At 33.5% G+C, this 21,257-nt stretch overlaps 1 protein-coding gene across 1 annotated transcript; it reads right to left on the bottom strand.

The window, feature by feature from the left end:
• Positions 1-487: 487 nt before the first annotated feature.
• Positions 488-20,773, bottom strand: LOC146995897 (uncharacterized). Its single transcript, XM_085822081.1, has 2 exons — positions 19,548-20,773; positions 488-975 (listed from the first exon to the last, which is right to left on the bottom strand). The coding sequence occupies exons 1-2, from the start codon at positions 20,444-20,446 to the stop codon at positions 555-557; spliced, it is 1,320 nt and encodes a 439-aa protein (XP_085678207.1). The 5' UTR covers positions 20,447-20,773; the 3' UTR covers positions 488-554.
• Between the last annotated feature and the right edge of the window lie 484 nt (positions 20,774-21,257).

Below are 21,257 nucleotides of genomic sequence, written 5' to 3'. Positions count from 1 at the left end.
CTTGGTACTGGAGGGCCTGAGTAAAAAGTGGAATACTGAACTGCATCATTTAAACACATTTTCTACATAAAAAATTCAAAATTTCCTAATTTATTTATTGCTCACTAAACTAGATTTTCAATCCGGAGGTTTCTACAAAAATGTCGGTACTGTTCTGTTATCAGGACCAGGGCCAAAAATGTATTTATATATGTATGCATGTGTGTGTGTGGATGTACGTGGTCCTGTATATATGTATATATGTACGTACATACCACATATATATACCACATATATATGCACATACATACATACACATGTGCATATATATATACCACATATATATGCACATACATACATACACATGTGCATAGATACATACACTTCAAATCCGGTCCTGATAACAGAAGAGCACAAAAGTTTTTGCGTAATTCAACAATTTAAATATAAAGTGCTTTGATAGGAAAAATATCTTAACAGGACTTGAATTTGGCAAATAATTCCAAAGTCGATTTCCAAAAATATTTATTGCAATACAATACCCTGGGAAGGAAAATCTCGTTTGTACATGCACATTAAAATTCAAGTCTCATATATGATTGCAATCGAGAAGGCAATCCTAGAAGTTCAATCCCTTGTGGCAGTTGCGAATTGCAACTCAGTGCATCCATGATCGCGCATCGAGATTGATGCATTAGAGATCTCGGTTGAGAGACGCTTTCAAAGCCTTCGAAACCATATTTACGAAACAGAAGATAAGTGTACTCTGCATTTCTTCTGGGTAAGTACCTAAATAGCAGATGTCTAACTTCCTTGTAAGTGATGTAGGCATCTGGGATGAATTTCCATATGAAACGTAAACTCTTTAAATATGTTCTAAAATCTGGGAGACGGCAGCCTAAGAAGAAAACAAATACTTCAAGTATGATAATTTCTCGTTTTGTTTTTGGTGTTGTATCTTCTTCTAAGCCACGGAAGAAAAACTCACGTGTTTGCCTGAAAAGGAAAATTATAAGACAATGTTAAATAAGTATTTCAGTAAATAAAGGGTGTTCCAAATTAAAAATATACCTACATCAAACCGAAAAGTTTAGTAATTTGATTTGTAATAATAATGCAAACTTTTAAAAGTGTTACACTTGCCACAATGGAGTATGTTATATATACGCCCATGCTACGCCATAGACACTAATAAAAGCAGTGTTCGGTGACATTCAATGTAAGTAATCTTTTATTCGAACACCCTAAACATCTAAATTCGAATTTTAATTAGAAATGCAGTGAATTGCCGAATTCGAAAAATACTTAGTCAGAAATATCGACAAAATACTCTATATTATAAATATCTTTCAGTAACTGTGAAACAATTTTGGTTGACATTTCTCACTTAACTTATCGTCTGTGATCTAAAAAAAAACGGATTTGTTTGATTGAGCACCTTTTCCATTTAATTCTGACAATTTTATTCACAACTTAATCTCAGATGGCTTTTATCTGATAACGGCAAAGAACACTAGGGTTGCCTGCGCAAGGATCAGATGCCTTCGAAGAGGACTTTCTAAACTAGATCACATGACGTTACACATGGGGAAAACCATAAAAATGCGTGTGCGGGCATCCCGTTTACCTAGAATCGTACCAGGGTTTAAGGGATTTGATCACTAGGCCGTTGGTGAGCCTAACCTCAGAGTCTCCTCTGAGGTTAGGCTCACCAACCTCATTTAATGAATGCAGCACTTTTATTTCCAACTTAGCTCTATTTTGAACTATTCCTTCATTTCATTTTTTACACAGTCGTTTTACAGTATTTTAACTCTTTCGGTTTTAGATTTATTTCGTATTATTCTGGTAGATGGTTTTAACTTTGTTTCACAAGTTTCCAAGATGTGGTACAAAAAAGCAACCTGTTATCCTCTCTCAGAAATTTTAAAGATAAGTATTATTTTGCTATAATTTTAAAGCTATAAAATGACTTAAGTTCATCTTTTTCAAAGTATATTTTAATATTTGGAAAACTTTTTATTTTTATCTGTCACAAGTAGTTGCTTGTAACTTAAAATGAACACTAATAGTCTAGGAGTAATAATGTAATGTAATAATTACTGATAGTCTAGGAGACCCTCGGACCGCAGATCGGGAACTTCTCCCTCGGAGTTCCATCTGAGGCTGAAGCTTAGAATTTAGTAAAGCCCGGCGAATCTCACATGTTTACTTGGATACACAGATACTAGTCTTTTGTCAACCTGCAATTGTATACGGTATACTTGTTTATTCAACAGCGTGATCTGACAAAATGCCAGTTCTGCAAACTGCCATGAAGAAATATTAAGAACAAGCGCAAGACATGCGGATGTCAATGGATTGCATTTTGTTAAAAGTCTCTGTAGGATGAAAATAGTTTCAAGATAAATTTAATGAGAAATCATAAGCCAACAAACTATTACGCATTAAGAAATACATCTTGATACCTGCGCATAAAATGATATGCAGGAAAAAAATAGAGATTCAATAGTTTTGCAAGGTGAATGTTAATTAAATCTAAATTGTTATTAATGGTAATTCTTTTTTATATTTTCCTATTTTTCCAATTGCCGTTAGCAAACTGCAAATTAGACTGGGTTTGAATGGTGAATGAATTTTTAGTTTAAGAGGAGAAATGAGGCCTCTCCTCTATGGAAATATTAACTCTGAGGCACCCACCTATAGCAAATTATGTTCTCGGTATGTAACTTTTTGCATTTTTAATGTTCAGATCAGAAAGCCACACCAGCTGAAACAAGGCTAGTTAGTCATTTGAAAGTCAGCTTGTATTATATTTGTTTAAAATTTTGATTTAACGGAAATCCCATTAATAATACTGACTAGAAATGATTAACTTTTAGTTGTACTACAAGACATAGCTTTTAATAAAACTTTTAGGTAGAATTTTATCTCATTTCTATGTTGTTGAAAGTTAGACTTAAGTAAAATGAGAAAATTCTTCACAAGAACGATGATGTATTTAAACAGTTGATTAGGTTTAAACTTGCAAGTTATACAATATTTCTTCTACTTATTGTGACATGTTAAAAATTTTTTCTATTTTGTAAAATTCTAAATATTTGAAGAGATTTCTGAAGCTCAAGATAAAAACTTCAGTAATTAGAAAGAAATGTAAACAAAAAAATAGAGCAGATGTAAAAAGATATAAAAAGGGGGTGGACTGTAAGACAGCAATATAGTTATAAGGAAGTTTATTTAACAGTCAAGTAAAATTATAAAAACAAGAATATCTGTTATAACATCAGAAAGCGAATGACGTTTTCTGTTACGTAAATAATTTGATTTCCAAATTTTGAGCCCAAACATTCATCTTTCGTCTGATTTCGTATGTAATATTTTTGTTTTAAATTATAGCCAAAGATATAATAATTTTTTTTCCCAAAAGAAAATTATGTAGGATTTCTTGCATTTTTCCTATTACTTGTAACGAAAACACTAACTTTGCAATCAAAGCACTTTTAGAAATAAGATAGCTTGCACAGAAATACTCAAGGTTCTTTATAACACATTAAGCGTATTGTTGCTATCTGAAGGTGACTTTCCGGAGCCTTAGCTCAAAAGAAACGGAATGTTATAAATAATCTATTCTGAAAGTTAATCTCGAATGCAAATAGAAAGAACAAATCTTCAGAACGATCACGCGTGATTCCAGATGACTGTGCTCAGGGAGTCTTCAAAGTCCTGGATTGTACTAGTAAGACCCCGCTTAACGCGGGGTTATACGTTCCATTAAAGCAGAGCGTAGTATGAAACAACGTTAACCGAGGTTATCTTATCATGTAAATAAGAGTTAGGGAAAGATGGGTAGAAAATTGGTCAGGTATTTTACCATTAAATTTACTAATTATGTTTTTTATAACAAAAAACAAAACATTATTTCTTACAAATATAGAAACATAATAAACGAATATACATATAAAAATAAATAAAATTCAAAGTCAGTATGTTTACATTTCAGATCATTCAGTCTCTTCTGTATTTCCAGTTTTCTGCTTTTTTATCAAGAAGGTATCTAATGTAATTTGCGTTTTCCTTTTGCGCTCTGTAAAGAAGTTGCTGGTAAGTGGATAAGCCCTCCATAATACCCGTCTTGCCTTTGAACTCTCAAAATTTGGTCAAAAAATACGAAAATCAGAGTCTAAATTATCACGAAACGTCAAAGAAGAAGCGTTTTGTCAGAGATCGTTTCCTTCTTAGCACGTGTTCCTCAATTTCCTGTACACATGGTGGAGGGGGGAATTCTCGCCGGCAGGTTCCGTCGCCAAATCTCTTCGTGAATTTCCGCTCCGCTTTCCAGCGCCGTAATAGCAAACTGGTTTTCATTACGTCTATGAAACCTTTCCTTCTTTACATAGGACGTTTTTTGGCATAACGCTGCGTGCAATTTCGGGGAATCCCACAATCCAAATGAAAGGGCTTTAAAACGAAACAGCGTTAAGCGGGATCTTATTGTAGTGTCTTTAGAATGGTAACATAATATTATTGATGATTATTTTTATTCTCAGAAATACTGCTCACTTTCAGAGTGTCGCCCCGAGAAGTTTCATATGATTCGAGAAATTACTTCTTTGTCTTCGTAAGTCAATAATAAAAAAGAAAAAAATGTGGTAAACCTTCGAGTAGCATTTTACTTCTTATACTTGTTAATAACATCCAGAAATCTAACGTCGTCTAACTCGCCATGGAACTGATTACTCTACTTAAGGCTATATCATCTGTTACCCAAAACGACTTTAATTCATACAACGGATCCTTTAACTCTCAAATAGTTAATTATAATTTCTAGGCCGTAGAGGATATGGGTACTATTTCAATTTTTATAAGCTTCGCTTTAAAGCTCCTGCCTAAAATTTAAAATTCTTTTTGGAGCAGCTTCAGCCTAGTTGTTCTGATCAATGATGAGCATACCTGCGTTTTGAAATCGGTTTTCACTATCAACTAGGACTTGTTCTACTTTACTTAAAATTCATCGAATGGCAATAATTTATTGTTTTTACCAGTGTAGGATGTTTTATCTGTTGTCCTGTCCAAACTGTCATTATCTGATTTCCTGCAATAAAAATTAATTTTCTGCAGATAAGAAAAACTCGTAAATTAATAATCAGCATCTGACGAATGAAACTAAATAAAAGTCATAAAAGTCATAAAAGTAGCATCAAACTGGAACACAACAATAATTTTGTTTGCGAAGTTTTCGGGGATTCACGAGCGCCTGAGCGGTAAAGTCACTGAATATTGGTAGTTAGACCTGGACTCCAACGCCGTCGAATGAGTTGACTGTACGGGAGTTTTCATAATTTTCCCCATGTGCAACCGGGGTACAAGTCAGTTTGTCCTAAAATATCCTCCAAGAGGATATCCCTTCGCATAAGCAGATAACACTCTAGTTGTGTCTAGTAGCCTTCAGTTCCGGATCTATGGGGGGGGGGGGGGCAAGCCGGGGTTCGCGGCTCGGGCGGCAACTTCTGAGGGCGGCAAATTCAAGACTGACGCTAAATTGTATTTGGAATGTTGTGAAATTTTAATGCAGCATTAGTAGTTTTAAAGCCAGATTTAAAAACATCTTTTGAGAATATTTAATTAATTAGTCGAAACCTTTTAATGAAGCAAATAGTTTTAAAAGTAAGCTAAGTACAGCCAAACACGACTCTAAAGATCAGATCAGGGAGAGAACAATAGAGGGACTCCAGGCGTCACTGAAAAAGTCAAAGGACCCTGTCCCTCTGCCAACTCAATATTATTACAAAGGTACTCCCTAGACGCCTTGGTCTTTGGTCCCTGTAAGTGACGCATAGAGCAAAGAATCTATATATCTTCCCTTTAACTGCTTTGTCTAGAGTCCCTCTGTCGTCCTCTCTCCTGAAGAAAATATTCAAATGAAAAACATAACGATTGCATAGAGGCGCCTTGTTTTTATACCAACGGCTTTTGCGAAATAAATGGAGAAACGTTGTAAATTGTAACTTTTTCCTAACACCCAATACAAATTAACCTTGAACCGATGAAATAATTTAAATTAATGTACGTCGAAAATATACAACAGAAATGAAGTAAGGTATTTTGAATTTTTGCAGCCAGTCAGCAACCTAGGTTTTAAAAATGGATTTATTATTTTTATAGTTTTAAAAGTTTTTTTTTAATCTGGAGTTTTTTTTTTTTTTTTTTTTTTTTTTTTTTTTGTCTCATTTTTTTTTTTAATATGCCTGCTTCTAGTATTCCTCACTATATTTAGAGAGACACAATCATTCAGTTAGCGCGCGCGTCTGCGACGCGGCCTTAATACTGTTGAATTTATTTACGTCAGTTTTTAGCTTTTCTTATTAAGGCAAGTTATACTGTATATTATTTAGGGTGCAAGAAATCATGAGAGGGTCCAGGAAAAAACTCTCAGGGGCAGAATATAGAACCAGAGCAAAAAATAGGACTGAACAGAGGAAACTAATTGCAGCTAAAATGAAAAATTGCTTCACGGAAAAGACGAACCGTCAGACCCTGACGAATGGAAGATATTATTCTTGCGCGTTCCGTCGCATTAATGGAAGGTGTGACCAAAACTTTGCAAAAAATGAGAGAAATTCCTACGGAATATTGGATAGAAAGATTTAAAGCAGCAACTGAAAAAAATTAAGGTTGAACCTATTCTGACAAATGTGAATTCTAAAACGCAAAAAGGAATTTGATGACTTGTGCGAGGACGAATCACGAACATTTCATCGTGTTCAGCTACTTTCTAATGCAATGAAAATTGTATTTGATCGAATCTTATCAGAAATTAAAACGAGAGTAAACAGGGCTGTTACACTAAATTCAAATTTTCATTTCTCAATGGTCGTGAAATATTGAATATGTCAACTGAAGAACTGCAAAAGAATAGAGATCTTCCGATGGTGCAGAGATTCTAAACGATATTGATATTTCTTGCAGTTTGCATGGCAAAATGAAGAATCTTCATCTATCATTCTCAAACAGACTTCATTTCAGCAACTGAGAGAACAACTTTCTTCATAGACCCCAAACGAACATCTAGAGGACATGAAATTAGAATATAATGTATTTTCTCATTTAGGTGAGTGTGGGAAGCAGAAAGAAGACTTCAAATCTTTTGATTTGCCGGACCCAGGTAGTTATGGCCAGTCACAGAAAAAATGAACGATCACCAAAAATCTTTCTTCGCAGTCAAGCTGTATTATTAGCCGAAAAATATCCAGAAAACGTAGACCTTAGTACACTGAACGTAATGGAAAACATTTGACATCTTCATTGTGGCACAGAACATTAGCAAATAATGAAAGGCTTAAAAGATCTTGGCTTATATATTCTAAAACAAAAAATGCAATTTTTGTACACCCTATGAGATTTACCAGAAATATGCCACTGCCGTTACATCAGCATTGTGTACCGCAGGACTCACTAATTGGAAAAAGGCTTCAGAAAGGTTAACTAAGAACGAAATATCTGAAATCCACAGAACAAATGAATTCCGCTACAACAAATGAAATTGTGTCAAGGCATCGATCATAACATTAAGAAATTAATTCACACAGAGAAAGAAAAATGGGGAAAGGTCCTACATATGCAGGACTAAAGAGAAGGGCTAGCTCATAGAGCGGTTCCCCCTGAAACAGGCAGTGAGGAGTGATGACGTAGCAATGATGGCACTGAGCGCGGATATGCAATTGACAACATAGAAATTAGCGTTTTAAATTTGAAGAATAAGCGTTTAAAATGAGCTGTGTGTGAAAGATAGCTATAATTTGGAAAAGACAATGTTACTGCAGTATGCATTTTACACTGAACATTAAAAAATTTAATAGTACTTACTCAATTTTAAAATAATAGATAAAATGCGCTACTCTTAGCATAAAGTTCCTTTTTTTTATTTGCAGGGATTTTTTTTTTTTTTTCTTTAAATGCCTGTTTGTTTCTAATCATTTCTTTATCTGCATGTTAACTAAGAGAACTGTACTACTGCAATCTAAGTTTGAGTTTCAGCCTAATTGTAAATTTTACATTAGCATATTTTTCTCCCGATTCATTATAATAACATATATTTTTTTTTAAATAATTTTCTAACTTAGGCTTACATCAATATTTCATTTAAATAAATACATGTAAGATTGTTATCTTAATTTAGACAAAACAATTTTATTCATAGTACCTAAAATAATTATTTAATTTTTCAAAAGTGGGGGTTAAGGGGGCAGGTCTTCTTATGCCAATTACTTTAATATTATACTTTATAAATATTTTATCTAGAATGCTAAGCTAGCACAAAATCGAATCAATAATAACAGAGGATACAATAAAAATAACTGTAACAATAACTTAACAGAATTAGTTCTCATTTGAAATATGCTTTACGCTATTAACTTCTAAAATGTAATCTAGAAATATTTCAAATCAAAACATATTATATATACTTACTTTTTGTCTCTCGTTTCCCTTGACCATTAAATAATTTGGTTTTAGTTTGTGACACAATTTAATTCTCTTTAATAATATAAACATTTAAAACAGTTCCATCTTCTAAAACAAATCCTTTATGTAAAAAGTGGTTTCTCAGTAATTTGAGCCCACCAGAGGCCGAGCGGTAAAGTCGCTGAACACTGGTAGTTCGGTCCGAGGTTCGAATCCCGCGAACGGGCTGGCTGCATGGGCGTTTTCGTGGTTTTCCCCATGTGTAACGTGTATACGAGCCAGTTTCCCTTAGAAAGTCCTCCACGAAGGCATCCCTCCCCTTAGGCAGATAGCCCTAGTGTGCTTTGTCATAATTAAATACACCAACACTCAGTAATTTGAGGCAGTGCGCTAAATCTGCAAAAACCCATATTTTTTTCGTTTGGAATACTGGATTTGGAAAATGAGAACTATTAATCGAAATCTGTAACTCTTTCCACAAAGTAGTAGATCCTCTTAAATCAGACACTATTGCTTTCACTTCTACTCTAGATGATTGAATATGTCTTATGAGTGAAAAAAAGAAGTTCTTTCTTCATTGGAGTGTTAAAATAAAAAAAATATTGGTTGTTTCCACTGCGAAATGAGACCTCTGATTAAAACAAACTGCACTTTTTGAAAAGGACCGATTTTGGTCCAGTTTAGAGTCATAGCAGAGTTTAGAATCTATGTGCATTTCATCGAAACTGAGAACGCATATTTTTTCTACAGAATTCAAATATTGGCATCTTTCTTTCATTACAGCAAGAACATCACTCTGAATTCCTGGACTACATGAAAATTTAGCGCACCATCTCTTTAATGTGCTAGTGCTAGGTAAAGGAATTCCCATTTTTTCTTTCCAAAAATCGTAGCTTTTAGATGATAGAGCTCTTATGACAATGCAACGTGAAATATCTTCACTAGTCCACCGGATTTTTTCCTTCTTTTCTAGCAATGCGTTAATCTGCGTCTTTGTAAAAATATGCTTTAAACGTTTTTCCAAATTCTCCGATCTGTTCTGTTTTTTCCTAAATTTCGCTGTTTGGAATTTTAATTTCTGAATTTCCGATACAAATTTCTTTCTAAATGTCGTCCACCTTCTTTGTCGCTGAGCAAACATTCTAAAATCTTTCTTTTCTCTATTTTTCAATATTTTATTACAATTTTCTAAGGATATTATTTTGTTCTTCAAATTATCAATACATTCTTGTTTATCTTTACACTTAGGGCACTCAGGGATATTGTCACATAGGGCATTGTCACTTGTGAGTTTTATTTCAAAATCATTCACATTTGATTTATTATTGTCAGCTTTAATTTCATTCTCGGCCTCAAAATAAATTTTCTTTGGGCTTAATTCATGTAGTCTTTCAAAAGCACTCTGCATTAGTTTTTTCAAATGTCTCCGATTTCTTGGTGTTATTTTGTTTACTGCACACGATAAATTTACTTTCGGCACAGCATTGCATTTCAACAGTTTCTTTTGCGGCAATTCAAGCAAGCGATTTCTCATGTCATCTTCATAATAACTGCACAGAAAATGTTCGCTGCAAATTCTTGCTTTTTTCACATTAATAGAATCCTGTCTTCGACATTTATGTATCCATTCTTTCGTCAAAAGCAAATTGTCCTTGGGGAAAGCATGAAATACAATATCTCTTCCTTTCGTATTTCTATAAGTGTTACGGCACGTTGCTACAGCACAAGAAGCCATATTTCATAAAGGATACTTTAAATATAGAATGTAAAAGAAAACTGACTAAAACTATATATACACAAATTATTTTAAATATTTGCATTATTAGAAAACAAATATGTATGATTAAAATTAATTTGGGATATGCGATCTCCAGAAAATCGTCTCGCAACTGAATGAAACTACAGTTTTAAAGGCGCGAAATCAGAGCAGGTGCAACAGAGATACGTCAGATTACTTCAGGTTCCCCCCCCCCCCTCTATGAGACTCGCGTCGGCGAGGAGTCGAACAAAGGAATGACCTAGCCCTTCTATTTATCAATGCTACATATGAGTATGGTGCTGTATTGTATCTTTCAACAAACTGCCTTTTTTTCCGCGGGTCTGATGAAACCCCTGGCAGTTTGCTCACAAAGTGTCCTCGGCCTAGTCAACGCAATTTTTTAAGTTTAATGACTCTGCTAGCCAAACATAATTCTTAAGCACCAGTTAGAATACCTAAAAAAGGGACAAAAGTATCATATTTAACAAAGATAATTCAAAATGAAATTACTGATGTAATGGCGAAAACAGTTCGCAATAGCATTTTAAGTGATATTAAAGAAGCCAAATATTATAAAATAATGTTCGATTGCATTCCAGATGTGTCGTATACAGAACAAATGAGCCAGGTGATTCAAGTAAAAAATATGTGGTGATGTGTGTGAAATAAAGGAGAGCTTTATTGATTTCATAGAAATTGGTGAAAAGACAGCTGAGAATGTATTTCTCAACGGATTGTGGGAAAACTGACACTTGATGGTTTGGATATTGACAATCGTTGTCAATCTGAGGATAACGGATCTAATGTTGCCACTACTTACCGGCCATACTATATCTTGGAGTAATCCTGGAGTACAAACCAGGATTATAGAAATGAATAAGCTGCCCGAATATGTGCGATGTTTGGCTCACTCTTTGAATCTTGTCTATGTGCATTCTGCCTCCGTCTTGCCCCGAAGCAATTAACTTCTTTGGAATTATCCAGAAGATATTTAGCTTTTTTGTGGAATTCACTATTCGATGGGATATTACGAAAACATGTACAAAAGCCAACTCAAAAGGAAGCAGCCAGACGAGATGGTTGGCAAAATATGTGGCTTTGAAAGCTCTTCTAACGAATGTACCAGAAGTAGTAAAATGCTTGAAATAAATTGATTATCTTTCAAAATACTATATTACTATTTTAAAATTAACTATCTATCAAATTACGAAGCAGAACATCTACTACATGTTGTAAAAAATTTTGAATTTATTATCAGCCTGACAATTTGGGCTAATATTCTTCGAGAAATCAATCGAATAAATTCTGAAATTCAAATGGAAGATATTAATTATTCTTGTGCGTTCCGTCGCATTGATGGAAGGTGTGACCAAAATTTTGCAAAAAATGAGAGAAATTCCTACGGAATATTGGATAAAAAGATTTAAAGCAGCAACTGAAAAAAATTAAGGTTGAACCTATTCTGACAAATGTGAATTCTAAAACGCAAAAAGGAATTTGATGACTTGTGCGAGGACGAATCACGAACATTTCATCGTGTTCAGCTACTTTCTAATGCAATGAAAATTGTATTTGATCGAATCTTATCAGAAATTAAAACGAGAGTAAACAGGGCTGTTACACTAAATTCAAATTTTCATTTCTCAATGGTCGTGAAATATTGAATATGTCAACTGAAGAACTGCAAAAGAATAGAGCAGATCTTGCATGAAAATATGAGCGAGATCTCTAAACGCATTTTGAGTTCTGTCAGGAACTTGCCGATTTTAAAGAACAAGCCCCGATGTTATTTGCCGACATAAAAAGGCTAGAGCTTTTTATCTCTTGCAACAGATCTACACCTATGATTTTCAGGATGCCTTTTACAATATTTGTATTGCTCTGCGGATTTACTCTGTGCTTCCAACTACATCCGCAAGCTGTGAGCGAAGTTTTAGCAAATTAAAACTTATTAAAAACTATCTGAGATTATCGATGAGCTAGGAGCGCTTATGAAGTCTCGCAATTCTGGCAATCGAAAATCAAACAGCCCATCAAATTAATTATGATGATGCCATAGATTTATTTGCAGAACAAAAGGCTCGCATAGTAAAATTTTAATCCCGTAATATTTTAAGAGCGTTAGGTAAGAACTTAAAATTACTATTGAAATAAGAATTATGAAAAGAAGTACAAATACTAACCTTTTCCTTTCAGTAGTAGCCGTATTGCTGTTACATATAGCTAATGAAAGTTAGTTACATAATTAATCAGCTCATCTATTGTCCCAATCTATTGTTTATAACTAAAGATTATTTTTATTAAGAGTGCATAATCAAGGGTGTCGAAAGACGTACAGTTAGTCAATAAAGTCTGCGTACATCAAGAAAAGTAATATCAAATCCAAATTTTAAGGTGCGAAAAGGGTAGTTTCTTAAACTTTTATTTTTTAAATATTTAGTTTCAATACGGGACTTTGAAATTATTTAACTGTAATATTTTCATATCTAATAATTTATGCACACTAATTTTTAAAAGATAAGTGGCCAGAAATCAAAGCCAATAAAGTTTGCGTACAACGCGAAGGAGGCGGGGGATTTCTTATCTAACTTTTAAACTTCAAACTTGAAAATGCAAAGAAGGTTACACTTTCAAGGTCATTGACTTCCGAAGCAAATTTCACGTTGATTGGAAGTTGCTATTTCTATTATCTTTGACGAAAATGACAACCAATAAAGAAATTCCTTTAGTTACGAGACAACTAATTATCAAATTGAGAGATGAAGGTAAAAATCTTCGCTATATTGGTAAAACCATTGGAAAACCATTTTCTAGTGTGCAAAGAGTTATTCAAAACTATCTTGACACTGGTAGTCTTGCTGTAAAACCAAGATGTGGGAGACCGAAGAAGCTAACGCAGAGAGAAGAAAGAAAAATTCTTTTACGAATTAAACAAAATCCTAAACTTTCTGCTGCAATCATTTCAAAAGACATTTTTTTAACTAGTAACAAGGAAATTTCTCCTGAAACTGTACGAAAAGTGCTGCGAAAGTCCGATTATCATGGACGCAAACCTAGGTCTAAGCCATACATTTCCGAGACAAATAGAAAGAAAAGAATTGCTTTTGCCAAAACATATTTAAACTCTTCGCAGGACTTCTAGAACAATGTAATTTGGTCAGATGAAAGTAAATTTACAATATTTAAAGTTAATGGCCACCCTATTGTATGGAGAAAAACCAGGAACAGAACTGAATCTGAGAAATTTAAATCCAACTGTCAAACATGGAGTTGGCGGTGTGATGGTATGGGGGTGTATGTCGTCGAAAGGAGTTTCAAAGTTTCACATTATTGATAAAGTCATGGATAAGTAGGTACTTTTCCGTTTCGCCGGCGCAAATCTCGCCAAGCAGACTTTATTGGCGACAACACAGAGCATACACATATAAAATGTTATCAAATGTTGGTTCTAAGAATTTTTTATTTTGAGGGCATAAGCATTTTAATATCGTTTAAATTTTATAAAAAGCCAATGAATAAAGACAATAAATTTGTAAAAAGTTATTAATTTAAGAATTTACTATGCTTTCATGGTACAACATCCTGATTCACGTAACCCCAAGTGATCTCATCTCACGTAAACTACACTAAAAAAATCTAATTCTCTCAGTAATTATCTACATTAATTTCAAGTTAAATCTTAATTTGGAATACAAGTTTAAATGCAAGAATTATTTCAGTTCATACGAATAGCTTACTCAGAAATTATGTAAAACCAGAGTGCTTTATTTCGCTAGTGCATTCTCATTAGATTGGCCTTAGGGCATAAAACTGGACTATCTGTTAAAAATTCTATGTAATTGTATGCCAGTATTGAAAGAAACAATGAATCTGATAAGAAATGGCTGCGACTTATTTTGAAAATGAGGCTTAAAAAGCTACCAGCCAGGATATTCCGTTTGGCATCAGTTGTACCATTATTGGCGACTTTATCGCCTGCGCCGGCAAAACGGAAAAGTACCGAATAGTATGTTTATCTGGATATTCTGAAGAAAAATCTACGAGACAGTGCCCGAAATTTAAACCTTTCTAATACTTTTATTTTCCAACAAGACAACGACCCGAAACATACAGCTAAAATTGTGAAGGAATATCTCCTCTATCACACTCCAAGAGAGTTGCGTACTCCTCCACAGTCACCAGACCTCAATCCAATCAAACATTTGTGGGCAAAATTAGAGAAACGAATTCGAAAACACAATATTACGTCGCGAAATAAGCTAATTAGTAAATTGCAGGAAGAATGGGCGAAATTTACGTCGGATGACACTGAAAAACTAGTTCCGTCAATGCCCAGACGTCTGCAAGCTGTTTTGAAGAATAAAGGCTATCCTACAAAGTATTGAAGTAATGTAAAAGCTTATATTTTGCTTTTTTTTTTTTTTTTTTTTTTTTTTTTTTTTTTGAAAGTGTACGCAGACTTATTGGATGGAATTTCTGAGTTTTTTTAACAAAATATATTTTTGAAAAAATGTAAAAAGTAATACATTGATATTATTTACTTTTTATTTAAGCTTACAATTTTAGCTAATAGAAGAAAAAAATGCAATGATTAAAATACATTTATCTATGCTTTAAGTGTTTTTTTTAATTTAAAATTTAGTCTGTACGCAGACTTTTGTGACTAACTGTATATAATTTTAAAGATACCATAAGGTATTTTCCATTCTTTAAGCGTAAAATTTTTGCTAAAATCTTTAAACATAACATTTTGCATAAGAATAACTATACAAATTGCTATTATCCATCACACAATGAATGTTTCTTTTATTTATCCCTGCTCCATCTGGAGATCGAAACCCTCAGAAAACCGCGGGGTTGGCCAGCACCCCATGAGTTAGCTCTAGGAGGTGTTGGGTTGGCCCCCTCCTTTCTTTCTTACCTCCATTGTGGCTAGTTATTGTTGCAAATATTGCAAAATTGCGTATTTCAGAGAAAATGTAATTTTGATTATTACAGTACAAAATAGTCTTCTGCGTGAATATGTAAATATTTATTATGTTACCGGGCTTTGTGAGGACTATAGTAGAGTTCTTGAGTAGGCTACATGAAGACGTTATTGTGAAATGAATATTTAACGTGCTAGGTTAAAGTTACTACTGTTAGTATCGAGAAACTGGTAAAAAATTATTCAATCCACTGTATTAGTGATTTGTAATTTGCTTATATTTGTTTAAATGAAAGTTTTTATTATTTATTAGTGTCTGATTTCCATTTTTGTGCTGTGCTGAACTATTTTAGTATTTAGTTCTGAATCGTTTTCTATTAACATCATTTATTAGTATGAGTAGGTTGCAAATATTGAAAAAAATCCTCATTTAAGGGAAAATGTAAATTTGATTATTTCAGCGCATCGGAGAAGTAATTGAATTAAGAGGGTTTTTACGGGTTTTTAATTATGTAACGGCCACCAGCGGCTGAACACTGGTAGTTCGGTCGGGGGTTAGAATCAAGCGAATTAGCTGGCTGCATGGGTGTTTCCGCCCTTTCGCTCACGCGTAACTTGCACATGAGCCAATTACTCTTAGAAAGACCTCACCCTTCTTAAGCAGGTAGCTCTCCTATGCTTTGTTATAAGTAAAGAAATTAAACCATTTATTATGTATATTTCTTTTAGAACAAAAATGGCAAATAAAGAATTTCTTACTATAAAATGGATTTTACATTTTATCTCGAAAACTACCTATTTCTATGTTTATTTAAAAAACTAAAATTTGTTACAAAAACTTAAAGGAAGATGGGTAAGGGCGGCATTTTTTAGTTTTTGCCCCGCTTAGGAAAAATGCGGTACTATTCGGTTTCGAGGGTCGTAAAAAATTGCCAAACTATTGTTGATGCCAGTGCTGCCAAAAGTAATTGTGGCAACCCTAACGCAAGAAAGGAAGTATAATAGTAAATATCTATCTAAATATTGACGTTTTAATTTAGATGAAAAGTTAATTTCATATAATATTTCGCTACCGAGTTATCGCTAAAGCATAATGTCATCTCGTTGGTTTTTCAAACATAATTTTCCATGATGAATGACGCATTTTTTTTTTTTAAACACTTTCGGTAAAGTGCAGAATCGCCCGCTTATTTCTTTGCTGCTTTTTACAAGGGTAAAAACAATTGGAATTTTGTCAATTTTCTTTTACTTTTTAAGTGACAATAGGTTGATGTGTACATAGATAAAGTCAAGGGTGAGAGCGGTGCCATTTTTGTGCAATTCTGGGATTTTATTTTTAAGTGAAAATAAGTCGATGTGTACATGGATACCGAGTATGTGCAATTCTTAAAAACGCGTCAAGCAGTGGGTGATTCTGCACTTTACCCAAAATTCTATCGCAGACTTTTCATCATAGGCAATTCCTAAATTGTTAGATCCATACGATATCAAAAAAGGAATAAAAAATTAAACTAGCATTTCAATGGCGTCTTAAGAAATACAGAACTATTTAAACTTACGGAATCTGAAATCAGCTCGTACGCGAGATTTGGCACGCTGGTAAATAGGCGTGTTTGCTAGATTTGGCGCTTTCGCGCATACATTTTCGCTGCAATTTTTTTACGGCCCTCGAAACCGAATAGTACCAGAAATGCTAAATCCGATACTGGTAGCCTTAATCAATTAACTTAATCTAACCTAACCAGAAGAACCAGTGTCACCCCAGTGTAGAAGAGATATGGAAATGTTAACTTTTCATTGACGTCTTTACGTCATACTAATATTTAATTACGATGCATTTTTATATGTCTGACTTATCTTCTGATTTTATTTAGCATCATTTTATTCACCACGTACAGGAAACTTTACACTTCTTAATATCTATCAATTACTTAACATTACACTTCAACAAATCAGTTCTAAAAGTATTTCATTTTTAAAACCTGTACAACTTGCTTCAACATTTCTTTTTTTGAAGGCTGTCAGTGTTTTAAATCGAAAAGATTTAAAACAATATTAAAAATATCTTGAGATTTAGATACAATAAAAAAATAATAAAAAGGTTTTATAAAATAGGCTTTTATTTAAGACCTTCTAAAATAATCAATGACCTAAATAGAGAAAAATAATTTATCCGGTAGTTTAATGGGAACAAGAGATTAAATAATGCTGTACAAAATTCTAACAACAAAATCCCTCTACAGTTTTATATAAGGTGTCCATAATTTAATTACCAGATAACTTATCAGGAAGAACGCTAAAAATCGGTAGCAAGCTTTTGATCATGCGACAAACACCGTGAGTAGACTAAATAAAAGCTTACAAAATATGTAGCGGAGAATAGACTATATGTAATTAAATTACGAATCTATCTATATGTATGTTTGCCTAAATCATTTGTTCGTACTTTATTCTAATCTTTTAAATATACCTTACTTTGAATAGCATATTGCTTACTATTAGTATTGATTTTTATTTGTAAATATTCAAGTGTTTGTATTGTTTATTTTATCTTTGTAACACATTTCATTGCACCTTATCTTGCTTACGTTAATATTTTCGCGGGACCACAGTATTTAAGCAACTTTTTAGCGTACGAACTAGGAATTTTCTTTCAATTTTTTCTAAATTTTGCAGCAAAATGTGCAAAATTTTTGACCACATAGGTCTTTTTTCGTTTGTTCTTTTTACTTTAATTAGTTATGTATATATATATTATTTAGAGAAAAATGCTGTTAACGATTTTCCTGTATTTTCAAGCAGTTCATTCTGGAGTAGAAGTTTATTGGTTACGTAAGTCAGTATTCAAAACAGAAAGAGCAAACGGTTTAATTTAATTTAAAATGGAGGGTACTAACATATTATCTCAATCACCTTAGTAGAAAACGCCAAAATCTAGTAATCAGGCGTATAATGACTATTCAGGCAACCATGCGCATGACAAATATTCAGTTTCAAAGTCGCCATTTTCGTTTTTTTTTTTTTTTTTTTTTTTTTTTTATTCCAAGTTTTAACGGCGTTTTTAAAAAATTTTTGATTATTTTTTGTCTTAAATTCGAATTTAATATTTTTTATTTGTGAGATTTTCCTGTGATAGAAGAAAAAAAGGTAAAATATTTGTAGGAACGCAACATTGTGCTGAAAAATCACTAAAAAAAAAATGCTTCGAATGCTTTCTCAAAACTATCGCTACGAAATATTCACCATAACAGAATAGGTCAGTAGGTTTACCGACTGACCTTACTGTACTTAGTACTGTACTTTGACCTTACCTGAACTGTTTTTCTGGAATAAATGCATAGTTGAAACGTTAAATATGTATGAATGTCATATACATTTCTTTACAGTCAAAATAATTGGTCTTTTTCATTCGTAAAATTCGTTAAACTGCATCAAGGTTGTAGCGATAATACGTATATACGAAATGGAGCACCTGAGTTATAAATGGCATTAAAAAATGTATTTACAGACAAATTTAAACGGTGCTATCTTCTAAATTCGGTAATTTAAATTTCGAAGAAAAACATTTCGAACTTTTTTTTTTTTGGGCAGAGTTGCCAAGCTTATCTGGCAGATATCTGCTATCAATTATCATAGAATTTTTATTTTACTATTACCCCATCAATTTTATTTTACGATGATGGTTTGCGAAAATAATTTTTCTATCATTCCGTTATAAACAAACTTTTATGGACAGGCTTGTTAATTCGCTCGGGTTATCCAGGGGTTGACTGTTGATAAGATATCAACTGCTAAGATTTGGAAGTTAATTATTATAGTGTATTGGTCGGTAGCTGAGCATTTTCTGGTGCTCAGATTTTATGTTAAAAAAAGCAACATTTTTTGAAAGAGCCTGCAATATACTGTCGCTATACGCGTAAATGCTATTAAAATCTAAAGCAATATTATCCAAATTTTGAGTTCATCACAATTAGAAAACTGATATTTAATTCAAAATTAACCCATTTATCTCGATGCTGTCCAAAATTTGATAAATATAATAGTTACTAAGCATACTTAACATTTTAAACAATTCTAACAGCAATATAGTAATAAAAAATACATTTGAAAGATTGAGGACTTAAATCTAAATAAAAAAAAATCCCTGATATGTACTAAGACCAGGACTTGGTGATACATGACATTTTTTGTGTTCAGTGAAGCACCAGTGCATCTATAACCGCATTAGAGAATTATCCAGGAATGTATTCTTTCCACATGCAATAGTGTTCAAGTGCTTCACTTTAATAAATTTAAGATTCGTAAATTAAAGGTGTAATTCTATTTATACCTATTATTAACATGAATTATTTTTTAAAAAATACGTTAAATAAGACACTTTGGTACAAGCTGACAAAATAAAATGCAAAAATGTAATCTTACCATACACGAAGTAGTCCTTCAGTTTGCTGAAAGCGCATATGCTTTATAAGCTCAGGGAACTGGAAGTGTTTATGCATATTCTTGAACCCGTATTTGAGTAACACAAAGAAATGTTTTGGCTTTTTCCTAATTAAACTTTGCAGTTCCCATTCAGGAATGCTCCCATTCTCGAGGTCTTTTATCCAGATATCAATCAAGTTACATTTTTCCTTTTGCAGGTTGCATAAAATGTATTCTGTTACTGCAGGTTCGCATTCAAAGAACATTTGTGCCTTAATGTCCCAAGAGATGCACACCGTATGAAAAAATTCCGCAACAAGGTAGGAATCTTGATTAACTTTTTCATACAATATTTTCCCCAATTTTTGAGCAGCTTCAGACATTAATGACTCCTGAAAGAGGTACCGTTGCGATCGGATCAGGCTAAACCTTCGCGATGGAAAGCGGTTAATAACAAGTCTCTCTTGCCCGCCTGTTGGTCCGAAAATGGCGTACGAATTTGCGAAACAGACGGGATACAAAATTTGTTCTATAAAATAATTGAAACATCTTAGATACTTTAAATATAATCTCATGGTTTTTTGTTCCCAGGTCTTGATCAGTTTCTTCAACATATTCCTGCTAAAAGAGCTAAAGAATGCCGCTGCCGAATCAGTCGTATCTAAATCCACTGTTTTCTTTGTTCTGAAAATCTGGATAAGTGGCATATTAGGGAAAGAGGGCCAAAATTCATAACTCAAATCCAGAGCCTCGATTAACATTTTCTCCTTCTTCTCACGAAATTCTTCGTTATGTAAATCCAAATAAGCCACCGAACGAGCATCAGCTAGCCAAAATATTGTTGACATTGTTGACTTAAATTCGCCTACTTTTAAGCAGTTCGAAAAAACGCAAGACATACTTTCACCACAGACAACATGACAGAGTTTAGTAAAATTCAGCACGTGGTAGAAACTTCTATCCAAAAGCCCAGGAAGAATCTTTTCTATTGCGGAATAATAGTATAGAAGAAAATGTGCTCTATTCTATTAGTTCTCGAAGAAGGTTCATTCGTTGGCATGATAACACTTTCAGTGTCATTGTATTTTCCCCCTTAAGCAACACTGATTACAGTAGACTGGACCCCCGTGGTGAAAACTTGTCCTTTCAGCGTGTCCCAGAAGCATTAACCCGGCGGCAAAAGCGGTGGGTGTGTCATGCCCACCCGCGCATTCTAAAGATCCTATACCCTTCCCCGTTTTTCAAAATGGACGAAACCTTCAGTACTTGATAGTGCTGTAGAAGTAACGAGAAATTGTGTACCCGTATGTATTCGTTACTCGGTGAACCAGTACTCGTTACTATCGTATCGTTACTTTCGGTAAAATCGATCGGTATCCGTATACTCAGCCTATTTTATCGGTCTACGGCCCTAAAAAGGGCTTTGAAACGTCGCATTGTATTGAATCACGTGAGCTATTCTAGTTTTCCGTCGCCTTTTTTTGGGTAGAAATAATTCACTTTATTTTGGCTATTATTTTTTGGTGCACTGGATATGATTCATTATTAAATTTTCTATTGCTGTCAGGGCTTAGTTTCTAAAGTCAGAAGGGTCTACGAAAGGCCGTCAGGAAAAAATAAAATAAAAATAAAGAAAGAAAGGAAATAAATATTACAATAATAACATTAATTAGTAATTAAAATAACAAAAAAATTACTTATTAAAAAACT

The sequence above is a fragment of the Stegodyphus dumicola genome, chromosome 8, assembly GCF_044657685.1.
Source record: "Stegodyphus dumicola isolate Sdum_Otavi_A_Nest chromosome 8, ASM4465768v1".
Taxonomy (NCBI): domain Eukaryota; kingdom Metazoa; phylum Arthropoda; class Arachnida; order Araneae; family Eresidae; genus Stegodyphus; species Stegodyphus dumicola.
This window is presented reverse-complemented; position numbering and strand designations above follow the sequence as displayed.